The 20,378-nt window shown below is 45.1% G+C and overlaps 1 protein-coding gene across 1 annotated transcript in view; it reads right to left on the bottom strand.

Annotated features, from left to right (window-relative positions):
• LOC124623088 (zinc finger protein basonuclin-1-like) overlaps positions 1-20,378 on the bottom strand; it is a 299,861-nt gene that overhangs the window by 16,147 nt on the left and 263,336 nt on the right. Inside the window, exons 5-6 of the mRNA XM_047148880.1 lie at positions 16,066-16,953; positions 4,218-4,423 (exon numbers count right to left, since the gene is read on the bottom strand). Coding sequence (XP_047004836.1) covers positions 4,218-4,423; positions 16,066-16,953 — 1,094 coding nt within the window. The remainder of the gene's footprint in view (positions 1-4,217; positions 4,424-16,065; positions 16,954-20,378) is intronic.

The raw sequence follows: 20,378 nt of genomic DNA on the forward strand, positions 1-20,378 counted from the left end.
TCCATCAGTCTCCTCCTTCAATATATCCATACTGTCTTTATTTTGTTATCTGATATGACTATCTTTTCCTTGCAATATATTTGTTTTGATGTCTGTATTACAGTCTTTAATATTTTGCAGTCTTTCTTGTAATGTGCTATAACATCAACATCAGAACTGTTTCCAATTGACAGATACAGTTTTCTTTTTGTTTTACAAGATACCTCTATTCCCTGAGTAATCCATGGCTTCTTTGTAGACTTTCCTCTAACCTTGGTTAGTTTTGGGGGACAACAGGGTTCAAATAAGATAAGCACTTTATTAGCAGAGGAGTTATGTATTTCATTCATGCCATGAGCTCTGTAAACATCACTCCATTGAATGTCTCTGAGGAGTGTCCTAAGCTAATTAGTTTTTGGCTTATTGATTACCCTCTTGACTTCAGATTTAACGGATTTTATACCCTGTTCAGTAACAACATTTAACAGAAGGAACTGCATGTCTGAGAGCCCACTGACTATTAGTTTTGTAATATAATTTTGTTCATTGCACTCTTCTATAAAAATATTATCAATGGCTTTTTGTGAGTAATTGGCTACTCTAGTTGAGAACTTTACAGTGGGAATTAAGTTGAATGATAGTGTTACTAACTAGAATAGTTCTTATTGGGAGAGTCTTTAAGGAAATCTACATTGATGTCACCAGCAACCACTATTTCTTTGTTTTTGGTTGCTGAACGGGCCAATACAGCTTCTAGGTGGTTTATGAACAGATCAAAGTTACCTGCAGGTGCTCGATATACACTTAAAATTATGAAGGATTTTTTATGAAATTCTACTTCTGTTGCACATGCTTCTATATGCTGTTCTTGGCAAAATTTATGAATGTCTATGTTCTTAAATTTATGACAGTTCCTGATGAATGTGGCAACTCCTAATTTCTCCATCTCTGCTCTACAAAAGTGAGATACTAAACTAAATCCTGTAACACTTAAAAGTTCTATGCCAGTGGTCACATGATGTTCAGAGAGGCAGATTATGTCAGCTGGATTTGAGGACCATAATTCATCTATGCAGATAATTAATTCATTAATTTATTTCTCAGTCCTCGAATATTTTAATACAATAAAGATAACTGACATTTCAGATTGACTGAGATAAAATTGGGTAGAGTAGAAATTTCTGCTGATTGTTGAAAATTGTTAACCAGCAGCTGTTTATGCTGATGTAATAAGCTAGAATTATGTTTTTTGGTTTCTTGCTCAAACTGAAGGTTTGGTCAATCCTAACCTCCCTTAAAACTTGGTTTCTTCCTGTCCTCCCGCCCCTTAAAAACGGTCTTTTCTTAACGATTTCACCACTGGTATTTTATCACTCATGATAGTGCCACTCCAGCAAGTTTACCTTTCCCTTCCCTGTTTAGGTGAAGGCCATGCCTATTATAATTCCACCTATTGACTGAACAACAGGAACCACACTAATGTGTTACCCTGCATCCGACATACGCGTTCCAACTCCAGATTAACTCTCCTGAAGGAAGAGTTGGAATGAGGTCGATTATGGCGTGCAAGAACAAATAGTACGCTTCGATTGTAATGCAGTCTTTGCCAGGTCACACTCTACACTGTGCCCAGCATCTCCGTCAATACTATTACCTGGCCCACCCACTGTAACCACGGTGATTTCCTTAGGGAAATCTTTGCAAAGTGATCCTAAATCCTCTGTCACCTGCTCCAGACCAGCTTTAGGTTAAAAAAAATTGATCATCTAGAATTCTGATCCTAGTTTATCCTGCAAAAGTAGGCACCTCTTCCACAAGAACAACACTTTCTTTCTCTTTACTGATTTCCGTACATTCTTACTTTTCAATTTGCTGCTGCTTTAGGCTCACCAGCTTCTAACTGAAGCGACAGGTCAAATCTATTTTCCACGTTCACCACGAAGCATTCTAGGCCTCTTCCTCCTGTTGCCTCTTGCCACTTCCCACGTCCCTTGATCCTTTTCCCTCCGTAATCTGTCAACATCTCCACTGGCCTTGTCTACTTTCCGGAAATGTCAGTTAAGTAATGAAGAGGTACGTTACAGTTAAATTTCTGGAGAGAACAAAGAATAATTAAACGAAATTCTAAAGATTTTCTGCGGCAAAACGGTATCGGAAAGTACGACTATACGACCTTTTCGCGTTTTCTGCTATATTACGTAAAGGAAAATGAAACCTTTAATCGAACGCTTAAAAGCCACACTAACACACCTATTTACCACGCAATCAGTACTAAACTAAATGTTATTTGGAAATTTGTTATTCAGCTATTGGTTATACACTACTGGCCATTAAAATTGCTACACCAAGAAGAAATGCAGATGATATACGGGTATTCATTCGACAAACATATTATACTAGAACTGACATGTGATTACATTTTCACGCAATTTGGGTGCATAGATCCTGAGAAATCAGTACCCAGAACAACCACCTCTGGCCGTAATAAGGGCCTTGATACGCCTGGGCATTGAGCCAAACAGAGCTTGGATGGCGTGTACAGGTGCATCTGCCCATGCAGCTTTAACACAATACCACAGTTCATCAAGAGTAGTGATTGGCGTATTGTGACGAGCCAGTTGCTCGGCCACCATTGAGCAGACGTTTTCAATTGGATAGAGACCTGGAAAATGTGCTGGCCAGGGCAGCAGTCGAACATTTTCCGTATCCAGAAAGACCCGTACAAGACCTGCAACATGCGGTCGTACATTATCCTGCTGAAATGTAGGGTTTCGAAGGGATCGAATGAAGGGTAGAGCCACGGGTCGTAACACATCTGAAATGTAACGTCCACTGTTCAAAGTGCCGACAATGCGAACAAGAGGTGACCGAGACGTGTAACCAACGGTGCCCCATATCATCACGCCGGGTGATACGCCAGTATGGCGATGACGAATACACGCCTCCAATGTCCGTTCACCGTAATGTCGCCAAACACGGGTGCGACCATCATGATGCTGTAAACAGAACCTGGATTCATCCGAAAAAATGACGTTTTGCCATTCGTGCACCCAGGTTCGTCGTTGAGTACACCATCGAAGGCGCTCCTGTCTGTGACGCAGCGTCAGGGATAACCGCAACAATGGTCTCCGAGCTGATAGTCCATGCTGCTGCAAACGTCGTCGAACTGTTCGTGCAGATGGTTGTTGTCTCGCAAACGTCCCCATCTGTTAATTCAGGGACCGAGACGTGGCTGCACGATCTGTTACAGCCATGCGGATAAAATGCCTGTCATCTAGACTGCTAGTGATACGAGGCCGTTGGGATCCAGCAGGGCGTTCCGTGTTAGGCTCCTGAACCCACCGATTCCATATTCTGCTAACAGTCATTGGATCTCGACCAACGCGAGCAGCAATGTCGTGATACGATAAACTGCAATCGCGATAGGCTACAAATCGACCTTTATCAAAGTCGGAAATGTGATGGTACGCATTTCTCCTCCTTACACGAGGCATCACAACAACGTTTCACTAGGCAACGCAGGTCAAGTGCTGTTTGTGTATGAGAAATCGGTTGGAAACTTTCCTCATGTCAGCACGTTGTAGGTGTCGCCACCGGCGCCAAAGTTGTCTGACTGCTCTGAAAAGCTAATCATTTGCATATCACAGCATCTTCTTCCTGTCGGTTAAATTTCTCGCCTGCAGCACATCATCTTCGTGGTGTAGCAATTTTAATGACCAGTCGTGTACTTATTGTATGTTGTATGATGTTTGTCCTTTTACGTTTTGTCTTTTACTATATGAACATATGCATATTTATCATAATGTTGCTGTGTAGTGCTGTTTGCAATTCTGCTCCAGTGGCATTGTCATCACTGCCGCTGGCTGTCTGTTGTTTGTCTAATTGCTCAAATGGCTCTGAGCACTATGGCACTTAACTGCTGAGGTCATCAGTCGCCCAGAACTTAGAACTAATTAAACCTAACTAACCTAAGGACACCACACACATCCATGCCCGAGGCAGGATTCGAACCTGCGGCCGTAGCCGTCGCTCGGTTCCAGACTGTAGCGCCCAGAACCGCACGGCCACTCCGGCCGGCTGTTTAATTGCGCTTTAATTTACTTTAAGAGTGCGTTTGTATGCTCACTTTGTAATTAACTTTTTGCGATTATGTTCCTTCGGCACATTATAAGCAATGTTGGCTGTATGGTCCCTGTAATCCAAAGCCAAAATAAAAAATTAAAAAGAAAGCAACTCACTTGTGCGTGGAGAGGTCGACGCAGCCGCCGGCCACGGTGGCGGCGGCCGCAGGGGCGACCAGCGGCAGCGCGTGCAGGCGTCCGGAGCCGCCCTCCTGCGGTGAGGTCCTGCGTTTGAAGCCCGGCGAGTGCAGCTTGGGGTTGGGGTTGGCACTGTGCCGGTTGCGCGACCGCCGCGAGCTGAACATCATGTTGCAGCCCTCCACCTGCAGACAACCGAGCCGAGCCGCTGAGATAATGAGGTAGTGCAGTGGACATGTGTATTTTGGCAGCATAATGTACAACAGAAAATACGGTTAGCGCCAAAGAAACTGGTATATGCATGCTTATTCAAATACAGACATATCTAAGTAGGCAGAATACAGGGCTGCGATCGGCAACGTCCACAAAATCAGCAAGTGCCTGGCGCAGTTATTAGATCGGTTACCGCTGCTACAGTGGCAGGTTATCAAGGTTTAAGTGAGTTTGAACGTGGTGTTAGAGTCGGCGCAGGAGCGATGGGACACAGCATCTCCGAGGTAGCGATGAAGTGGGGATTTTCCTCTACGAACATTTCACAAATGTACCGTTAATATCCGAATTCCAGTAAAACATCAAATCTCCGACATCGCTACTGCTGGGAAAAGAACCTGCAAGAACGTGAGGAACGACGACTGAAGAGAATTGTTTTATTTCACAGAAGTGCAACCTTTCCGGAAATTGCTGCAGATTTCGACGCTGGGACATCAGCAAGGGTCACCGTTCGGACCATTCAACGAAACATCATCGATATGGGCTTTCGGAGCGGAAGGCCCTCCCGTGTACCCGTGATGACTGCACGACACAACGCTTTACCCTTCGCCTGGGCCAGTCAGGATCGACATTGCACTGTTGATGACTGGTCGGACGAGTCTCGTTTCAAATTGCATCGAGCGGATGGACGTGTACAGGTATGGAGGCAACCTCATGCATCCATGGACCCTGCGTGTCAGCAAGCTAGTGGAGACTCTGCAATGGCGTGGGGCGTGTGCAGTTGGAGTGATCTGGAACCCCTGATACGTCTAATACCACTCTCACAGGTGGCACGTACGTAAGCATCCTGTCAGATCACATGCATCCATTCATGTCCATTGCAAATTCCGAAGGAGATGGGCAATTCCAGCATTACTATGCGACATCCCACACGTCAAGAATTGCTCAGAGTGGCTCCAGGAACACTCCTTCTGAGATTGAACACTTCCGTTGTCCACCAAAGTCGCCAGACATAAACATTACTGAGTATACCTGGGATGCCTCGCAACGTGCTATTCAGAAGAAATCTTCACCCCCTCGTGCTCTTACGGATTTATGGATAGCCTTGCAGGATTCATTGTGTCATTTCCTTCCAGCACTATTTCAGACATTAGTGGAATCCAACCCTTTCGTGTTGCGGCACTTCTGCGTGCTCGCGGGAGCCCTGTGTACCAGTTTCTATGGCTCTTCAGTGAATATTGCTGGCTAAAATAGTGAAGCACGCAGAAAGGGGGAGGAAACGAAATGAAACTTCACGGGTTGAGAGTATATGCGACATTATTTAGATGATTAAAAGCTGGATCAAATTTACCAACAATTTGACTGTACGAGCCTAGCCCCTATGACATTGATGCACGCATTTATTCGATTAGGAAGCTTGTCGTAAGGCTGTTTTATCCTCTCCTGAGGAAGGTTGGCCGATAGCTGTTGTTAGCAGTCTTCAGTGCTAGCACTGGGATGGCGTTGGCGTCGGAAATGGTCCCACACATGCCCGTTTGGAGACAGATTTGGCGATCGTTCTGGCCACAGAAGAACCTCACAACCAAGCAGACAGTTTACGGAGTATTGTTCAATAATAGCGTAACGATACTGTCACATAAGGAATAACACCTGAAGGTGCAAGATGTCTGTGACGTACCGTTGAACTATGTTTCCTCAGTCAGTAGCAGCGTTGGCCTGAAGTCCACATCGTGACGCAAGGAGTAACACCGCTGTGCCTCTCCAAAACACTGGATGAATGGGACCTCTCCCCGATGACTGCCATACTCGCCGACACTGGTCAACCAGGGTAGTCTCGAATTTAAATCCATCGCTGAACAGTATGTGACGCCATTCATCAGCGGTCCACACTTCACGGTAACGGCACTTCCCTGACGCAGAATTTTCTGTTGTGTGTTAACGGCAGCCAAGGCACCGGAAGGTATACCTCTTGTCAAGCTGCTGCTAGTCTACGACCATTAGTGAGGCTTTACACAGAGTGTTGCGGGAGTCAATAAAATGCTCTGCGATGGCTGGAGCAGATGTGAAGCGGTCACGATATGCTTGGTGCACAATACTGCCGTCTTCCCTTACTGTGATCAGACGTGGTCGACTGCAACCATGACGTCTCATACAGTCCAACATCGGACCAGTCCAACATCAGGAGCTAATAACGCTGTCTCACATGCGTATTCGGCATTTCCGCGTGTTTCACAGTGATGACTCAACACGTGACCCTGTCCACTCCTCTTATGTACCCTGCCAAGACTGGTAAGAACGTCAACACAAACAAATCTGTGCACACTGGAAGTCTTTTCTAGCTGCCACACAGAATTGCTAGTCTTCATCATTTAGGTAACCGACGATGCTGTACACATGTACGATGTTGCACTGATGTATGACCATGTCTTCTGGGTGCTTCACTTTTTTGGCAGACAATGTGTTAGTCACTCACTTGAAAGCTGCACAGGTTCCTTCAGAGCTCTTCAGATGTGTGGAACCGGTACCCCACTCATGCCACCCTCCAGCCCTTGCTTAAGTCATGACAATGAAGTGGTGTGTATGTGCCAGTCGCTTGTAGGAAATCCTTGCAGTAAGATAGATCGGCGAGGGCAAAAATGAGCTTTCATGTTTGGATTCGGCCATGACCATCCAGTGAATGAAGTGGCCTGGTTAGTTGACAGACTGCCCAACGTCCCTACCAGGAATGATGTACCATTCACAATCATAGCACATGGCATAAGATCGCTGGCTGTAAAAAGGTCCTTAACGACGGGTATCAAAAACGAGTTGCACGCCTTGTCTATGACTATAGGTTTCAATCATTTAGTTGCTCTTTCATATGCCAACGGCCTTGCCGCAGTGGTAACAACGGTTCCCATCAGATCACCGAAGTTAAGTGCGTCGAGGCTTGCTAAGTACTTGGAAGGGTGACCTTCAAGTCTGCCGAGCGTTATTGGCAAGGGGGTGCACTAAGCCCTTGTGAGGCAAATTAAGGTTCTGCGTGATTGAGAAGTAGCGTCTCCGGTCACGAAAACTGTTAACTGCCAGGAGAGCGGCGTGCCGACCACAAGCCCCTCCATATACACATCGTCTATGGGATGAGGGTGACAAGGCGATCGGTCAGTACCGTTAGGGTCTTCCGAGACCTGTTCGGACGGAGTTTAGACCTCGTTCCTCTCTCATTAGTTGAGTACATAGTCTAAAGGATTGATTCCTGTTAACTGGGCAACAAATAACAAAGTTCGTTGTAAATATTTAGATATCCGTTACTGCATGACAAATAAGAGCGTATTCATTTAGATAAAAACTGGAACACAGCAGGTGTTTAATATAACTGAAGAAGTGGAAGCTGTCTTAAATTGGCGGTACTCTCGCAGATTCAGCTGCCATCCTTTCAGCCTGAGAAAGTATGAATAGTTTATAGCAGTTTAACAGCAGTTAATTATTAATTACGAAAGCTCCTTCTCTTTTCTCTTACATTCCTTGACTCGTCTCACATGTCTGCTATTTGGCTAATATCGATTGTCGAGGAGGAGAGTAGTCTTTAACCTCCCGTCGACAACGATGTCATTGAAGATGACGCACAAGTTCGGATTGGGAAAGGATGGAGAAGGGTAATCGGCCGTGCACTTTGAAAGATACCATCCCGGCGTTTGCCTGAAGCGATTAAGGGAAATCAGGATGGTCGGGGACGATTTTGAACAGTCGTCCTCCCGAATGCGAGTCCAGTGTCCTAAACCGTGCGCCATCTCGCTCCGTGATGTAGTTTGTGAAGACAGTGATATGTGTGTTGCTGAATCTATGTTTATTCATACAGAGAATCTTTGTTCTCTCGAGGTATGGGGTTATAATCGAGCTTAGAGTTTCATCTGCAACTGTGTGGCGGCCGACAGGTACACATATGAGCCAAAACATTATGACCACAGCCCCCACGAGATTCTATGTCGCCGTGGGCGTTGAAGCAGGTGACGCGGTTAGGGAAGTACACTACTGGCCATTAAAATTGCTACACCACCAAGATGACGTGCTAAAAACGCGAAATTTAACCGACAGGAAGAAGATGCTGTGATATGCAAATGATTAGCTTTTCAGAGAATTCACACAAGGTTGGCGCCGGTGGCGACACCTACAAAATTCTGACATGAGGAAAGTTTCCAACCGATTTCTCATACACAAACAGCGGTTGACCGGCGTTGCCTGGTGAAACGTTGCTGTGAAGCCTCGTTTAATTAGGAGAAACACGTACCATCACGTTTCCGACTTCGATAAAGGTCGGATTGTAGCCTATCGCGATTGCGGTTTATCATATCGCCACATTGCTGCTCGCGTTGGTCGAGATCCAATGACTGTTAGCAGAATATGGAATCGGTGGGTTCAGGAGGGTAATATGGAACGCCGTGCTGGATCCCAACGGCATCGAAACACTAGCAGTCGACATGACAGGCACCTTATCAGCATGGCTGAAACGGATCGTGCAGACACTTCTCGATACCTGAGTCAACAGATGGGGACGTTTGCAAGACAACAACCATCTGCACGAACAGTTCGACGAGTCTGCAGCAGCATGGACTATCAGCTCGGAGACCATTGTTGCGGTTACCCTTGACGCTGCATCACATACAGGAGCGCCTGCGATGGTGTACTCATTGACGAACCTAAGTGCACGAATGGCAAAACATTATTTTTTGGATGAATCCAGGTTCTGTTTACAGCATCATGATGGTCGCATCTGTGTTTGGCGACATCGTGGTGAACGCACATTGGAAGCGTGTATTCGTCATCGCCATACTGGCGTATCACCCGGCGTGATGGTATGGGGTGCCATTGGTTACACGTCTCGGTCACTTCTTGTTCGCATTGATGGCACTTTGAACAGTGTGTTATGACCCGTGGCTCTACCCTTCATTCGATCCCTAAGAAACCCAACATTTCAGCAGGATAATGCACGACCGCATGTTGCAGGTCCTGTACGGGCCTTTCTGGATAAAGAAAATGTTCGACTGCTGGACTGGTCAGCACACTCTCCAGATCTCTCACCAACTGAAAACGTCTGGTCAGTGGTGGCCGAGCAACTGGCTCGTCACAATACGCCAGTCACTACTCTTGATGAAATGTGGTATCGTGTTGAAGCTTCATGGGTAACTGTACCTGTACAAGCCATCCAAGTTCTGTTTGACTCGATGCGCAGGCGTATCAAGGCCGTTATTACGGCCAGAGGTGGTTGTTTTCGGTACTGATTTCTTAGGATCTATGCACCCAAATTGCGTGAAAATGTAATCACATGTCAGTTCTAGTATAATATATTTGTCCAATGAATATCCGTGTATCATCTGCATTTCTTCTCCGTGTAGTAATTTTAATGGCCAGTAATGTATATACACTCCTGGAAATTGAAATAAGAACACCGTGAATTCATTGTCCCAGGAAGGGGAAACTTTATTGACACATTCCTGGGGTCAGATACATCACATGATCACACTGACAGAACCACAGGCACATAGCCACAGGCAACAGAGCATGCACAATGTCGGCACTAGTACAGTGTATATCCACCTTTCGCAGCAATGCAGGCTGCTATTCTCCCATGGAGACGATCGTATTTAGATGCTGGATGTAGTCCTGTGGAACGGCTTGCCATGCCATTTCCACCTGGCGCCTCAGTTGGACCAGCGTTCGTGCTGGACGTGCAGACCGCGTGAGACGACGCTTCATCCAGTCCCAAACATGCTCAATGGGGGACAGATCCGGAGATCTTGCTGGCCAGGGTAGTTGACTTACACCTTCTAGAGCACGTTGGGTGGCACGGGATACATGCGGACGTGCATTGTCCTGTTGGAACAGCAAGTTCCCTTGCCGGTCTAGGAATGGTAGAACGATGGGTTCGATGACGGTTTGGATGTACCGTGCACTATTCAGTGTCCCCTCGACGATCACCAGTGGTGTACAGCCAGTGGAGGAGATCGCTCCCCACACCATGATGCCGGTTGTTGGCCCTGTGTGCCTCGGTCGTATGCAGTCCTGATTGTGGCGCTCACCTGCACGGCGCCAAACACGCATACGACCATCATTGGCACCAAGGCAGAAGCGACTCTCATCGCTGAAGACGACACGTCTCCATTCGTCCCTCCATTCACGCCTGTCGCGACACCACTGGCGGCGGGCTGCACGATGTTGGGGCGTGAGCGGAAGACGGCCTAACGGTGTGCGGGACCGTAGCCCAGCTTCATGGAGACGGTTGCGAATGGTCCTCGCCGATACCCCAGGAGCAACAGTGTCCCTAATTTGCTGGGAAGTGGCGGTGCGGTCCCCTACGGCACTGTGTAGGATCCTACGTTCTTGGCGTGCATCCGTGCGTCGCTGCGGTCCGGTCCCAGGTCGACGGGCACGTGCACCTTCCGCCGACCACTGGCGACAACATCGATGTACTGTGGAGACCTCACGCCCCACGTGTTGAGCAATTCGGCGGTACGTCCACCCGGCCTCCCGCATGCCCACTATACGCCCTCGCTTAAAGTCCGTCATCTGCACATACGGTTCACGTCCACGCTGTCGCGGCATGCTACCAGTGTTAAAGACTGCGATGGAGCTCCGTATGCCACGGCAAACTGGCTGACACTGACGGCGGCGGTGCACAAATGCTGCGCAGCTAGCGCCATTCGACGGCCAACACCGCGGTTCCTGGTGTGTCCGCTGTGCCGTGCGTGTGATCATTGCTTGTACAGCCCTCTCGCAGTGTCCGGAGCAAGTATGGTGGGTCTGACACACCGGTGTCAATGTGTTCTTTTTTCCATTTCCAGGAGTGTACATGGAGCAGAGACGAATTGGTAATCATTCTAGCGACAGTACGGGCCGCAAATGTGGGAATCCACTGACATAAGCAGCGTTGTCAATGGGAATATTGTTACGGTCCGGATCCTGGTAACGAGCAGCTCCGAAACGACGGAGTACAAAGCTCATGCAGGGGCAAGTACTTAGGAGCACACTGTTCAGCTCATAATTGAATAAAAGGCTCCGCTGCAGACCCTGTAATGTTATGTGTGCCTCACTGCTTTTTTTCTCTTTAACTAATTTGTGCCTAATTTTATTCTGAGAAGCTCAGTAATGTATGTAAGTACCGTAAATGTAAATGTGATTCAAAAAGTACTTGAAGTGAAGTGAAGCGCAGCTGGACAGCAAGAAACTCTTTAGCACGCAACCCCGCAACGATAGTATTAAAGAATCTTTGAGTATGGACTCTATAAAAAAAAGAAAAAAAAAGACAATTGGTTTTATTAAAAAAAGAAAAGACTGGTAATCTGTATCTTGTGGAAAGAGGACGTGTTGGTAGGCCGTCGGTCAGAACGTATTGTTACATTTAATGAGAACTGATATTCTAGTGATAAAACCGAGTTGCCAAACATTTATACATACAAATTTTTTGGAAATGGAGAATAGAAATATCTTGTTTTTGGAAAAGGATGTGAACTTGTTTGTCGTTGCCGTCTATCAATCGACAGAATTGTAAGTGTACAAAGTTCACTAAAATACAGGAAAAGAAATGCGTTCTCTATAGTTTTCATTCAATAAGTAACAACCTCTCATAATTTCTTAATTACAGTAATTTGATTATGTTCTTGTACAATAGTATGGTGCTGAACTCCACTGACCAATTTTGATGTAGCAGGAAGTGTAGTTTGAAGGAAGTTTGTGTGCCAAGCAATCTCCTTTTCTCACGAAAAGCAGACTGCTGTTTGATCTTTCTTACTTACAACAGTGCTCCCTTAGGTATGAAAAGCTACGAAAACTTGGGCTCAAAGCTATCCGAAATACGGCCAAGTAACTAACAGAGTCGTATTTTAAACCTTAAAGAACAATAACTTCCTCCAAATTGCAATACGTCAACAACTGGTGCAGAAGCTGATCATTCAAGGAGGCAGCAACCAAAATTCAGATATTAGTTACGACTTACAGTAAAAATCTCTCTCTCTCTCTCTCTCTCTAAACACATATATAAATATTGATATTATTATTAAAAAAAAACAAAAGTCATAGTTATATTGGCGCCTGAACACATGACAGTTTCTTTTGTGAACTGTCATGTTTCAACCCCTATGTGTTCCCATGTTGACGCAACGAGAATGGGGGTTACGGTTGCAGTGGGCACGGGACCATCGAGAATCGACTGCGGATCAACGGACACATTACCTGATCAAATGAATAATGTTTCTAGATGTATCAGAGCCAATATCGTGTCCGGAAATGTTGTCATGCTACAGTGGACATTCACCGGGGTTCTCATGGCATGTGTAGTGGTAATCGGACGGACCATACCGGCAGTGGACGACGTCAACATTATTTTGGACCAGCTGCATCCCTACATGCTTAAGATTTTCTCCGACGGCGATGGCATTTTCTGGCAGGATAACTGTCCGTGTCAAAAGACGATAAACGCACCACAGTAGTTTGAAGAGCGTGATATTGATATCTTTGTCACCAAAACTCGCCTGATATGGACCCAATGGAACACATCTGGGACTGTATCAGACACGACTTCCATGCCCACAAACACTGGCCTGTAACTTATGGTCACTGCTTGATCTACACGCCGACGTGCTTCGCCACATACGTTCGGAAACTATCAAGGACCTGACATATCTGCGCCAAGCAGAATCTCTGATACACTTACAAAATTGAACAAACTCTCTATTAACCAGGTGGGCATGATGTTGGGGCACATTAGTTTATGGCTATACAGGGTGAAAAGTATTTAAACCGACAAACTTTGGTAGGTTATAGGGGGCATGAAAACAAATATTTTTCCCCAATGTCATTTTTTCCTGTGAGGATCATTTAAACCGGTGGAGGCCGTATTACGCTCTTCAGTTGTTAGAGGCTGTATTACGATCTTCAGTTGTTACAGGGCGTTTTACGATCTTCAGTTGTAGGCAACTGCTGTCCACCAGTGTAGTAGCGCATTGCCTCTGTTTACTAATGGAGCGATACACCTGAAGTGAGTGCACCGATATGGTTGGTGCGTACTACGTATCGCAGCACAACGGACGAGCTGCACAGCGGGTTTATCAACAACAATATCCTAACTGCCGTATCCTGCATCATACGACCGTTGCCGCTGTGTACCAACGTCTGCATAAGGCCGGGTGATTTAGCAAGTTACTTGGACACGGAGGCTGCCGCACGGTAAGAACGCTGCAATTTGAGGAAGCTGTCTTGCAGCTTGTGGACAGGGATCCTTCAATCAGCATTCGTGCAATTAACCGTAACATGGGGACGAATCAGACGAATGTAAGAACAGTCCTTCGAGAGCAATTGTTACGTCCATTTCACTTACAGCGCGTCCACAACCTGGAACCACTTGATTATCCACCCAGAGCACAGTTTTCGCAGTGCTACTTGGAACAGTGTGAAATGCATCCTACATTTCCATCCTCTGTGTTGCTTACCGATGAAGGAACATTCGGGCGTGATGGAGTCTTCAACATGTACAATTCGCATGTTTGGAGTGAGGATAACCCACATGTCACAGTTACTAGCGCTCATCAAGTGCAGTTCTTTATTAATGTGTGGCTCCGTGTTGTTGGGGACTGTTTAATTGATCCGTATCTGATACCTAGGCCATTAAATGGCAGGCACTATTACAATTCTCTCGCCAGAGCATTACCAGAATTGCTGGAAGACGTCCCGCTCCCTGCAAGATAACGCATCTGGCTCCAACGTGACGGGGCGCCGGCACATTTCAGTCGTCGTGTGCATCGATTCCTGGACCTACGGTTCCCAGAATCGTGCACTGCAGAGGTTGTCCTGTACCACGGCCTGCTCGATCCCCAGATATGTCCCCTCCAGACTTTTTGAGTGGGGAGAGACGTGCAACCCTGTTTACGCAAATCCTGTTGCATCAGAAGAGGATAGTAGCAGCATCAGGAACAATTCAGGATACTCCTGGGGTATTTGCCCGTGTTAGACAGAATATGGTCCGACGGTGTAACCTTTGCTTACGTGTCAGTGTAGGCATTTTTGAAAATCTACTGTAATTGAAATTGGTTTGTGTTAATATGTTGTCTCTTGGTCATAAAAAAATGGAAAAGTATTTGTTGGTTTAATTACTTTGCTGCCAGAGAAATCTTCCTGTTTTGTAGTTGTTGTTGTGGTCTTCAGTCCTGAAGTTGGTTTGATGCAGCTCTCCATGCTATTCTATCCTGTGCAAGCTCCTTCATCTCCCAGTACCTACTGCAACCTACATCCTTCTGAATCTACTTAGTGTATTCATCTCTTGGTCTCCCTCTACCATTTTTACCACCCACGCTGCCCTCCAATGCTAAATTTGTGATCCCTTAATGCCTCAGAACATGTGCTACCAACCGATCCCTTCTTCTAGTCAAGTTGTCCCACAAACTCCCTAATTTTATTCAGTACATCCTCATTAGTTATGTGATCTACCCATCTAATCTTCAGCATTCTTCTGTAGCACCACGTTTCGAAAGCTTCTAATCTCTTCTCGTCCAAACTATTTATCGTCCGTGTTTCACTGCCATACATGGCTACACTCCATACAAATACTTTCAGAAACGACTTCCTGACGCTTAAATCTATACTCTATGTTAACAAATTTCTCTTCTTCAGAAACGCTTTCCTTACCATTTTATATCCTCTCTACTTTGACCATCATCAGTTATTTTGCTCCCCAAATAGCAAAACTCCTTTACTATTTTAAGTGTCTCATTTCCTAATCTAATTCCCTCAGCATCACTCGACTTAATTCGACCACATTCCATTATCCTTGTTTTGCTTTTGTTCATGTTCATCTTATATCCTCCTTTCAAGACACTATCCATTCCGTCCAACTGCTCTTCCAAGTCCTTTGCTGTTTCTGACAGAATTACAATGTCATCGGCGAACCTCAAAGTTTTTATTTCTTCTCCCTGGATTTTAATACCTACTCCGAATTTTTCTTTTGTTTCCTTTACTGCTTGCTCAATATACAGATTGAATAACATCGGGGATAGGCTACAACCCTGTCTCACTCCCTTCCCAACCAGTGCTTCCCTTTCATGCCCCTCGACTCTTATAACTGCCATCTGGTTTCTGTACAAATTGTAAATAGCCTTTCGCTCCCTGTATTTTACCCCTGCCGCCTTTAGAATTTGAAAGAGAGTATTCCAGTCAACATTGTCAACAGCTTTCTCTAAGTCTACAAATGCTAGAAACGTAGGTTTGCCTTTCCTTAATCTTTCTTCTAAGATAAGTCGTAAGGTCAGTATTGCATTACGTGTTCCAACATTTGTACGGACTTCCCGAGGTCGGCTTCTACCAGTTTTTCCATTCGTCTGTAAAGAATTCGCGTTAGTATTTTGCAGCTGTGATATATTAAACTTATAGTTCTTCCTCTACCGGTTTAAATACTCCTCATAGGAAAAAATGACATTATGGAAAAATATTTGTTTTGATGTCCCCTACAACCTCCCAGAGTTTGTCGGTTTAAATACTTTTTACCCTGTGTAGGGCGCTGAATCAGGAACCTGACACGTCAACAAAAGGTTTAAGTCACGCAGTGGACAATGTAAGGCGAAAGTAAATAAAAATGAAAGAGAGTGGGGCTTACCGTGCACTTGTGCATCTCGCGGAGATGGACGGCCGAGAAGTGGATCTTGAGTGCGCCCTTGTCACAGAAAGTCTTGAGGCAGACGTTGCACTGGACACGCTTCTTCCCCGTCACTTGGTTCACGACGGGCGTGGCCAGGTTGAAAGGCAAGTCCAGCAGACTGGAGCCCCACTTCCTCTTCGGAGAAGATGGCGCTCGTCGCTTCGTGTCTTCTTGCGCTGTATGGCGCGCTCCATTGCTGGAGTCCCTACTGAGATTCATCGCGCTTTGGTAGTTTTCGACGTCGTCGTCTTCATCTCCAGAGTCGGCCAGGCAGCTGCTGCCTCTGCTCGTCTTGTCCGCTTCCGAAAATACGCTCGTGGGAGGGGACGGCCTGGATAAGGACGCCGTCGAAGTTCCGTAGCTTGTCCTCATCTGGTCCGCGTCCTCCCTGTACCACTTGGGAACCTCAGCGAGCTTCGGCATGCTCAGGTTGATGAGCCCCGGCTCCTCTTGGACCGTCTGCTGCTGCAGTCGCTCCCCGTTCGCCCTCTCCATCTTACAGAAGTCCAGGGGCTGCATGTTCTGGAGCTGGTACAGTGGAGATGGGTGGGGTATGGGCAGTGCAGTCTTGCATACAGTCGCACCCGAAGGCGGGGACAGTACCTTCAGGATGGGACGCCTTTCGTAGGGTGCTCCATTCAACGAGAGTGGCAGATCGCCGGAACACGGAGCCACAAGCAAGTTTTCGTTGCTGCTTCCGCATTCGGACCGTGGTCCGATGCTTGGCTGCATGAGTTTCATCGCTAACCCTCTCGTCTCAGGAAACCCGAGAAACCTCCGCAGGACCAGCGGTTCTTCTTCGTCGCTGCATATGTGCCAGCGCTGCAGCATCTTTCCGTACTTGTCCTACAAAAAGAAATAAGAAAGAAAGGAATCAAATCTGTTTCACAGAACAGAGTAGTATTTTCTTTCAATTGTAAAAAAAAAAAAAAAAATACTTTTTGTATTTCTTATTAAATTTGAACTCAAAATAATTTGCCTTTGCTACTTGATAAAATGGGAGATAAGGGTAATTCTAAGGTCATCTATGTGAAAAATTTTGGGGCCAATGTTTTGAGGTTATAAAGCAAAAAAATGGTTCAAATGGCTCTAAGCACTATGGGACTTAACATCTGAGGTCATCAGTCCCCTAGAACTTAGAACTACTTAAACCTAACTAACCTAAGGACATCACACACATCCATGCCCGAGGCAGGATTCGAACCTGCGACCGTAGCGGTCGCGCGGTTCCAGACTGAAGCGCCTAGAACCGCTCGGCCACTCCAGCCGGCCGCTTATAGAGCATTCATGTTGGGATGGATACCAGCATTTTTATTTTGAAAGGGATTCGGAATGTGTGGTGTTCCTTTATTTAGAAAATCTGACAATCTTTTATAGGTGGGATGACAGATAGGGGATAATCGAGGCGTCGTTTTCAAAGTGGAAACATATCCGCTCAAGTGACTGTACGCGTGGAAGACGGCGGAGGTTGTTTAGCAGTTTCTTTAGTTATAGGTTTCATTTTAGATGTTCATTAGATGTTTGCTACTTGACGATAGAGGATTAAGTGGAGATAACTTGTTTGTGTCAGTCACAATGGCTGGGGCATCTTTCGGTGCACGTATTACCGCCGTGCTTCGTGTCGTTTCGTGGGTCTTGTGGACATCTGACCATACAAAAAGCAGCTTCTGTACACCAATTGACTTAGTAACCTCCTTTGGTGGTGTGCACTACGATGCTTTATGCGTTCTCCGCAGAAATGGTCGGAGAATACTTCGCCGCGCCGCCGGTATGTGTCCTTTACCATACCGCACTTTTCAGCTTGTCGTGTTTGCTTTATGCCGCCCGTAATGACGACTGTAGTGGCTCAGCACTAAGTACATTTCTCATATCTAAACTGATACCTAAATCAGCTCTAAATGTTGTATCCACGCACGCTGCTGGTAGACGAAGCACGGTGACGATTTGGCTGTTGCACTGCGTGGTGATGTATAGCTCTTTGCCAGTGCGCATCGCCCCAGTACCACTTTCTTACATGCAGACCTCTGTAGCTACTGAACTAGTTCGGCCGCCCATACAGAATCACGGAGCTTGCCGGAAGACGTGGAGACCTGCGTCATCTGCAGTGTGAGACGATGTGGGAGCACATCCTAGGGTAGTATCTAAATATGACTGAAGTTACATACTAATTTCTCTGGATATCTTGTCAGTTAGTTCTTTTTTAATTTGTGCTCAAGTCTCTGTTTCTTTCTATTCAGATGTTCCTGGCGATGCTAACGTAGTACAAAACAGCTTATTAAAGTAAAGGATTATTCAACAGCTGCTGCGTTTTGTTTAACGAGAATGAATAATTACAGCTGTAGTTGACCACAACATAAAATGTGGCGAATGACTACAGGATGTTTGAATGGTTTTAAAATTCTAGGCAGCCACTTTTTGGCTGCGATAGAGAAAATTGTTTTTTTTTTTTTTTTTTAAATTAGTTAAGTCGTTCAATGCGTAGAGTAATGAGGTAAACCACTTCAAGCGTTTGTGAAAATAATAATAAATGAACTATCCTCATCTTCCGATGTGTCTACAAATAACTTCGACATCGTTGAAAATTTGATATACTCATTGCATATATGGCGAGAAAGTCCCTAAGTTGTGCTAAAAGTGAATAGTGAATAATGACACCTTTGACTTTAAAATACTTCGCCGAGATGCAGTTGCAAAATGATATTTTGATACTGCAAAGAAAATCGTGAGATATAAACTCTCCATGTATGAAAGGTAGTTATTCCGATTGCTTGAAACTAACCCTAAAATAAAGTAACGTGAAAACTTTTAATTCAAAGTTTAACTGCTAACATTGTAACCAGCGATTTGCAGATATTGGATGAGTGTCGGATTAAATATCATCGTGGGCTGTTTGAGTAAGGAACAGAGACAACACTATATTACGACTACTTCTGACAGTATTAATAAATGTGTGATTTGACTACTTCGAGTGAAGGATATAGAAAAAGATTTCTTTTCGTACCGTATTCTTCCTTAAATGAAGCTACCCTGCGAATACTTACGTCATTTATGATATACTCTCAGAAAGAATGAAATATTAGAAGTTGTGCAGGAGACAGTCTGTCCATAAACTATGATTTTTATCAACGTTTAATATATCAAAGACGGACCAGTTTCACCACAAGGTGTACAGCGTATGATGACGTAACTGTAGAGTACACTGGAACCCTCATTTTCAGTTGTCTTGTTGAATGGGCTTGGCTTCCGATTGAACTCTTTTATCATTAGCGTGACTGACTATGCTATATTAAAGAAACAGACGCTTTTATTGGGCACGAAAGTTTGATCTGTTAGTTTTATTAGACACAAAATTTTGATCTGTTTGTGCCACATATTCTTCATAGGAGATCCACTCTTCGTGGGAGTGAGATGGGCGTCTTGACACGCTCATAAGACATGTAGAGTTTTTCAGTTTCCTGAGGTATTAAAAGGTCAAATAGACTTCATTTTATGGTCTTTTTTAAACCCTTTCGTGGGAATAATTATTCAGCAGTTTTTTTAATGAATGGAGAGCAGATAGTAGTTAACAGATAGGTATATTTATCATACAGAATATCAAATTTGCTCCAACTGTGAAAGTGAGGTCACACAACTAGTTGGAAAGTATTCTTCCCATTGCCCTTCCTTGGAGTTAAGTGACAAAAACAACTTTTTCAATATACGTCATATTTATTTGATAAATTTACTTCTGTTGTTACAATGATTGTTCACAATTACTTGCCATGAAATTTTTTTAAACATGGGGCTTTGCAAAGTGGTATTTGACAATATGTACAAACACAGCGAGTGCTCTTCTCTGCAGCTTTGGTACTACAATGACGGCACGTCCAGTAGGTTTCTCCTAAAATGGGTTGATGCTCCCCTACAGCCACATGGCGACAATCTTCAGGTACTTTACCCCTTTTTGCCAGAAAGGCAGGTTTTTGTCCACGCCTTTTTTGGGATGAGAAGCCAGCGATCAATTGTCTGGCTAGATGGATCCTGTATGTGAGCTGATCATGCTGTCCACTTTCTCTTTTACGTTTTTTGCACAGGATAAAACTGTCCACTGCAGCAACGTTCACCAGGAAATAAAATATTCTGCGCCACCATTTTAGAGAATGTCTGCGAAAAGCATACCTTTCTCGTAATTGATCAAACGTATCGACACCACCCATTATTTTGTTGTATACTGCCACAACCGCAGGACAAGAAATCTCTGTACTAGTACCATCCTTGTTTTTTCCTTTTCA

Source organism: Schistocerca americana, chromosome 7, assembly GCF_021461395.2.
Source record: "Schistocerca americana isolate TAMUIC-IGC-003095 chromosome 7, iqSchAmer2.1, whole genome shotgun sequence".
In the NCBI taxonomy this organism is placed as follows: Eukaryota; Metazoa; Arthropoda; class Insecta; order Orthoptera; family Acrididae; genus Schistocerca; species Schistocerca americana.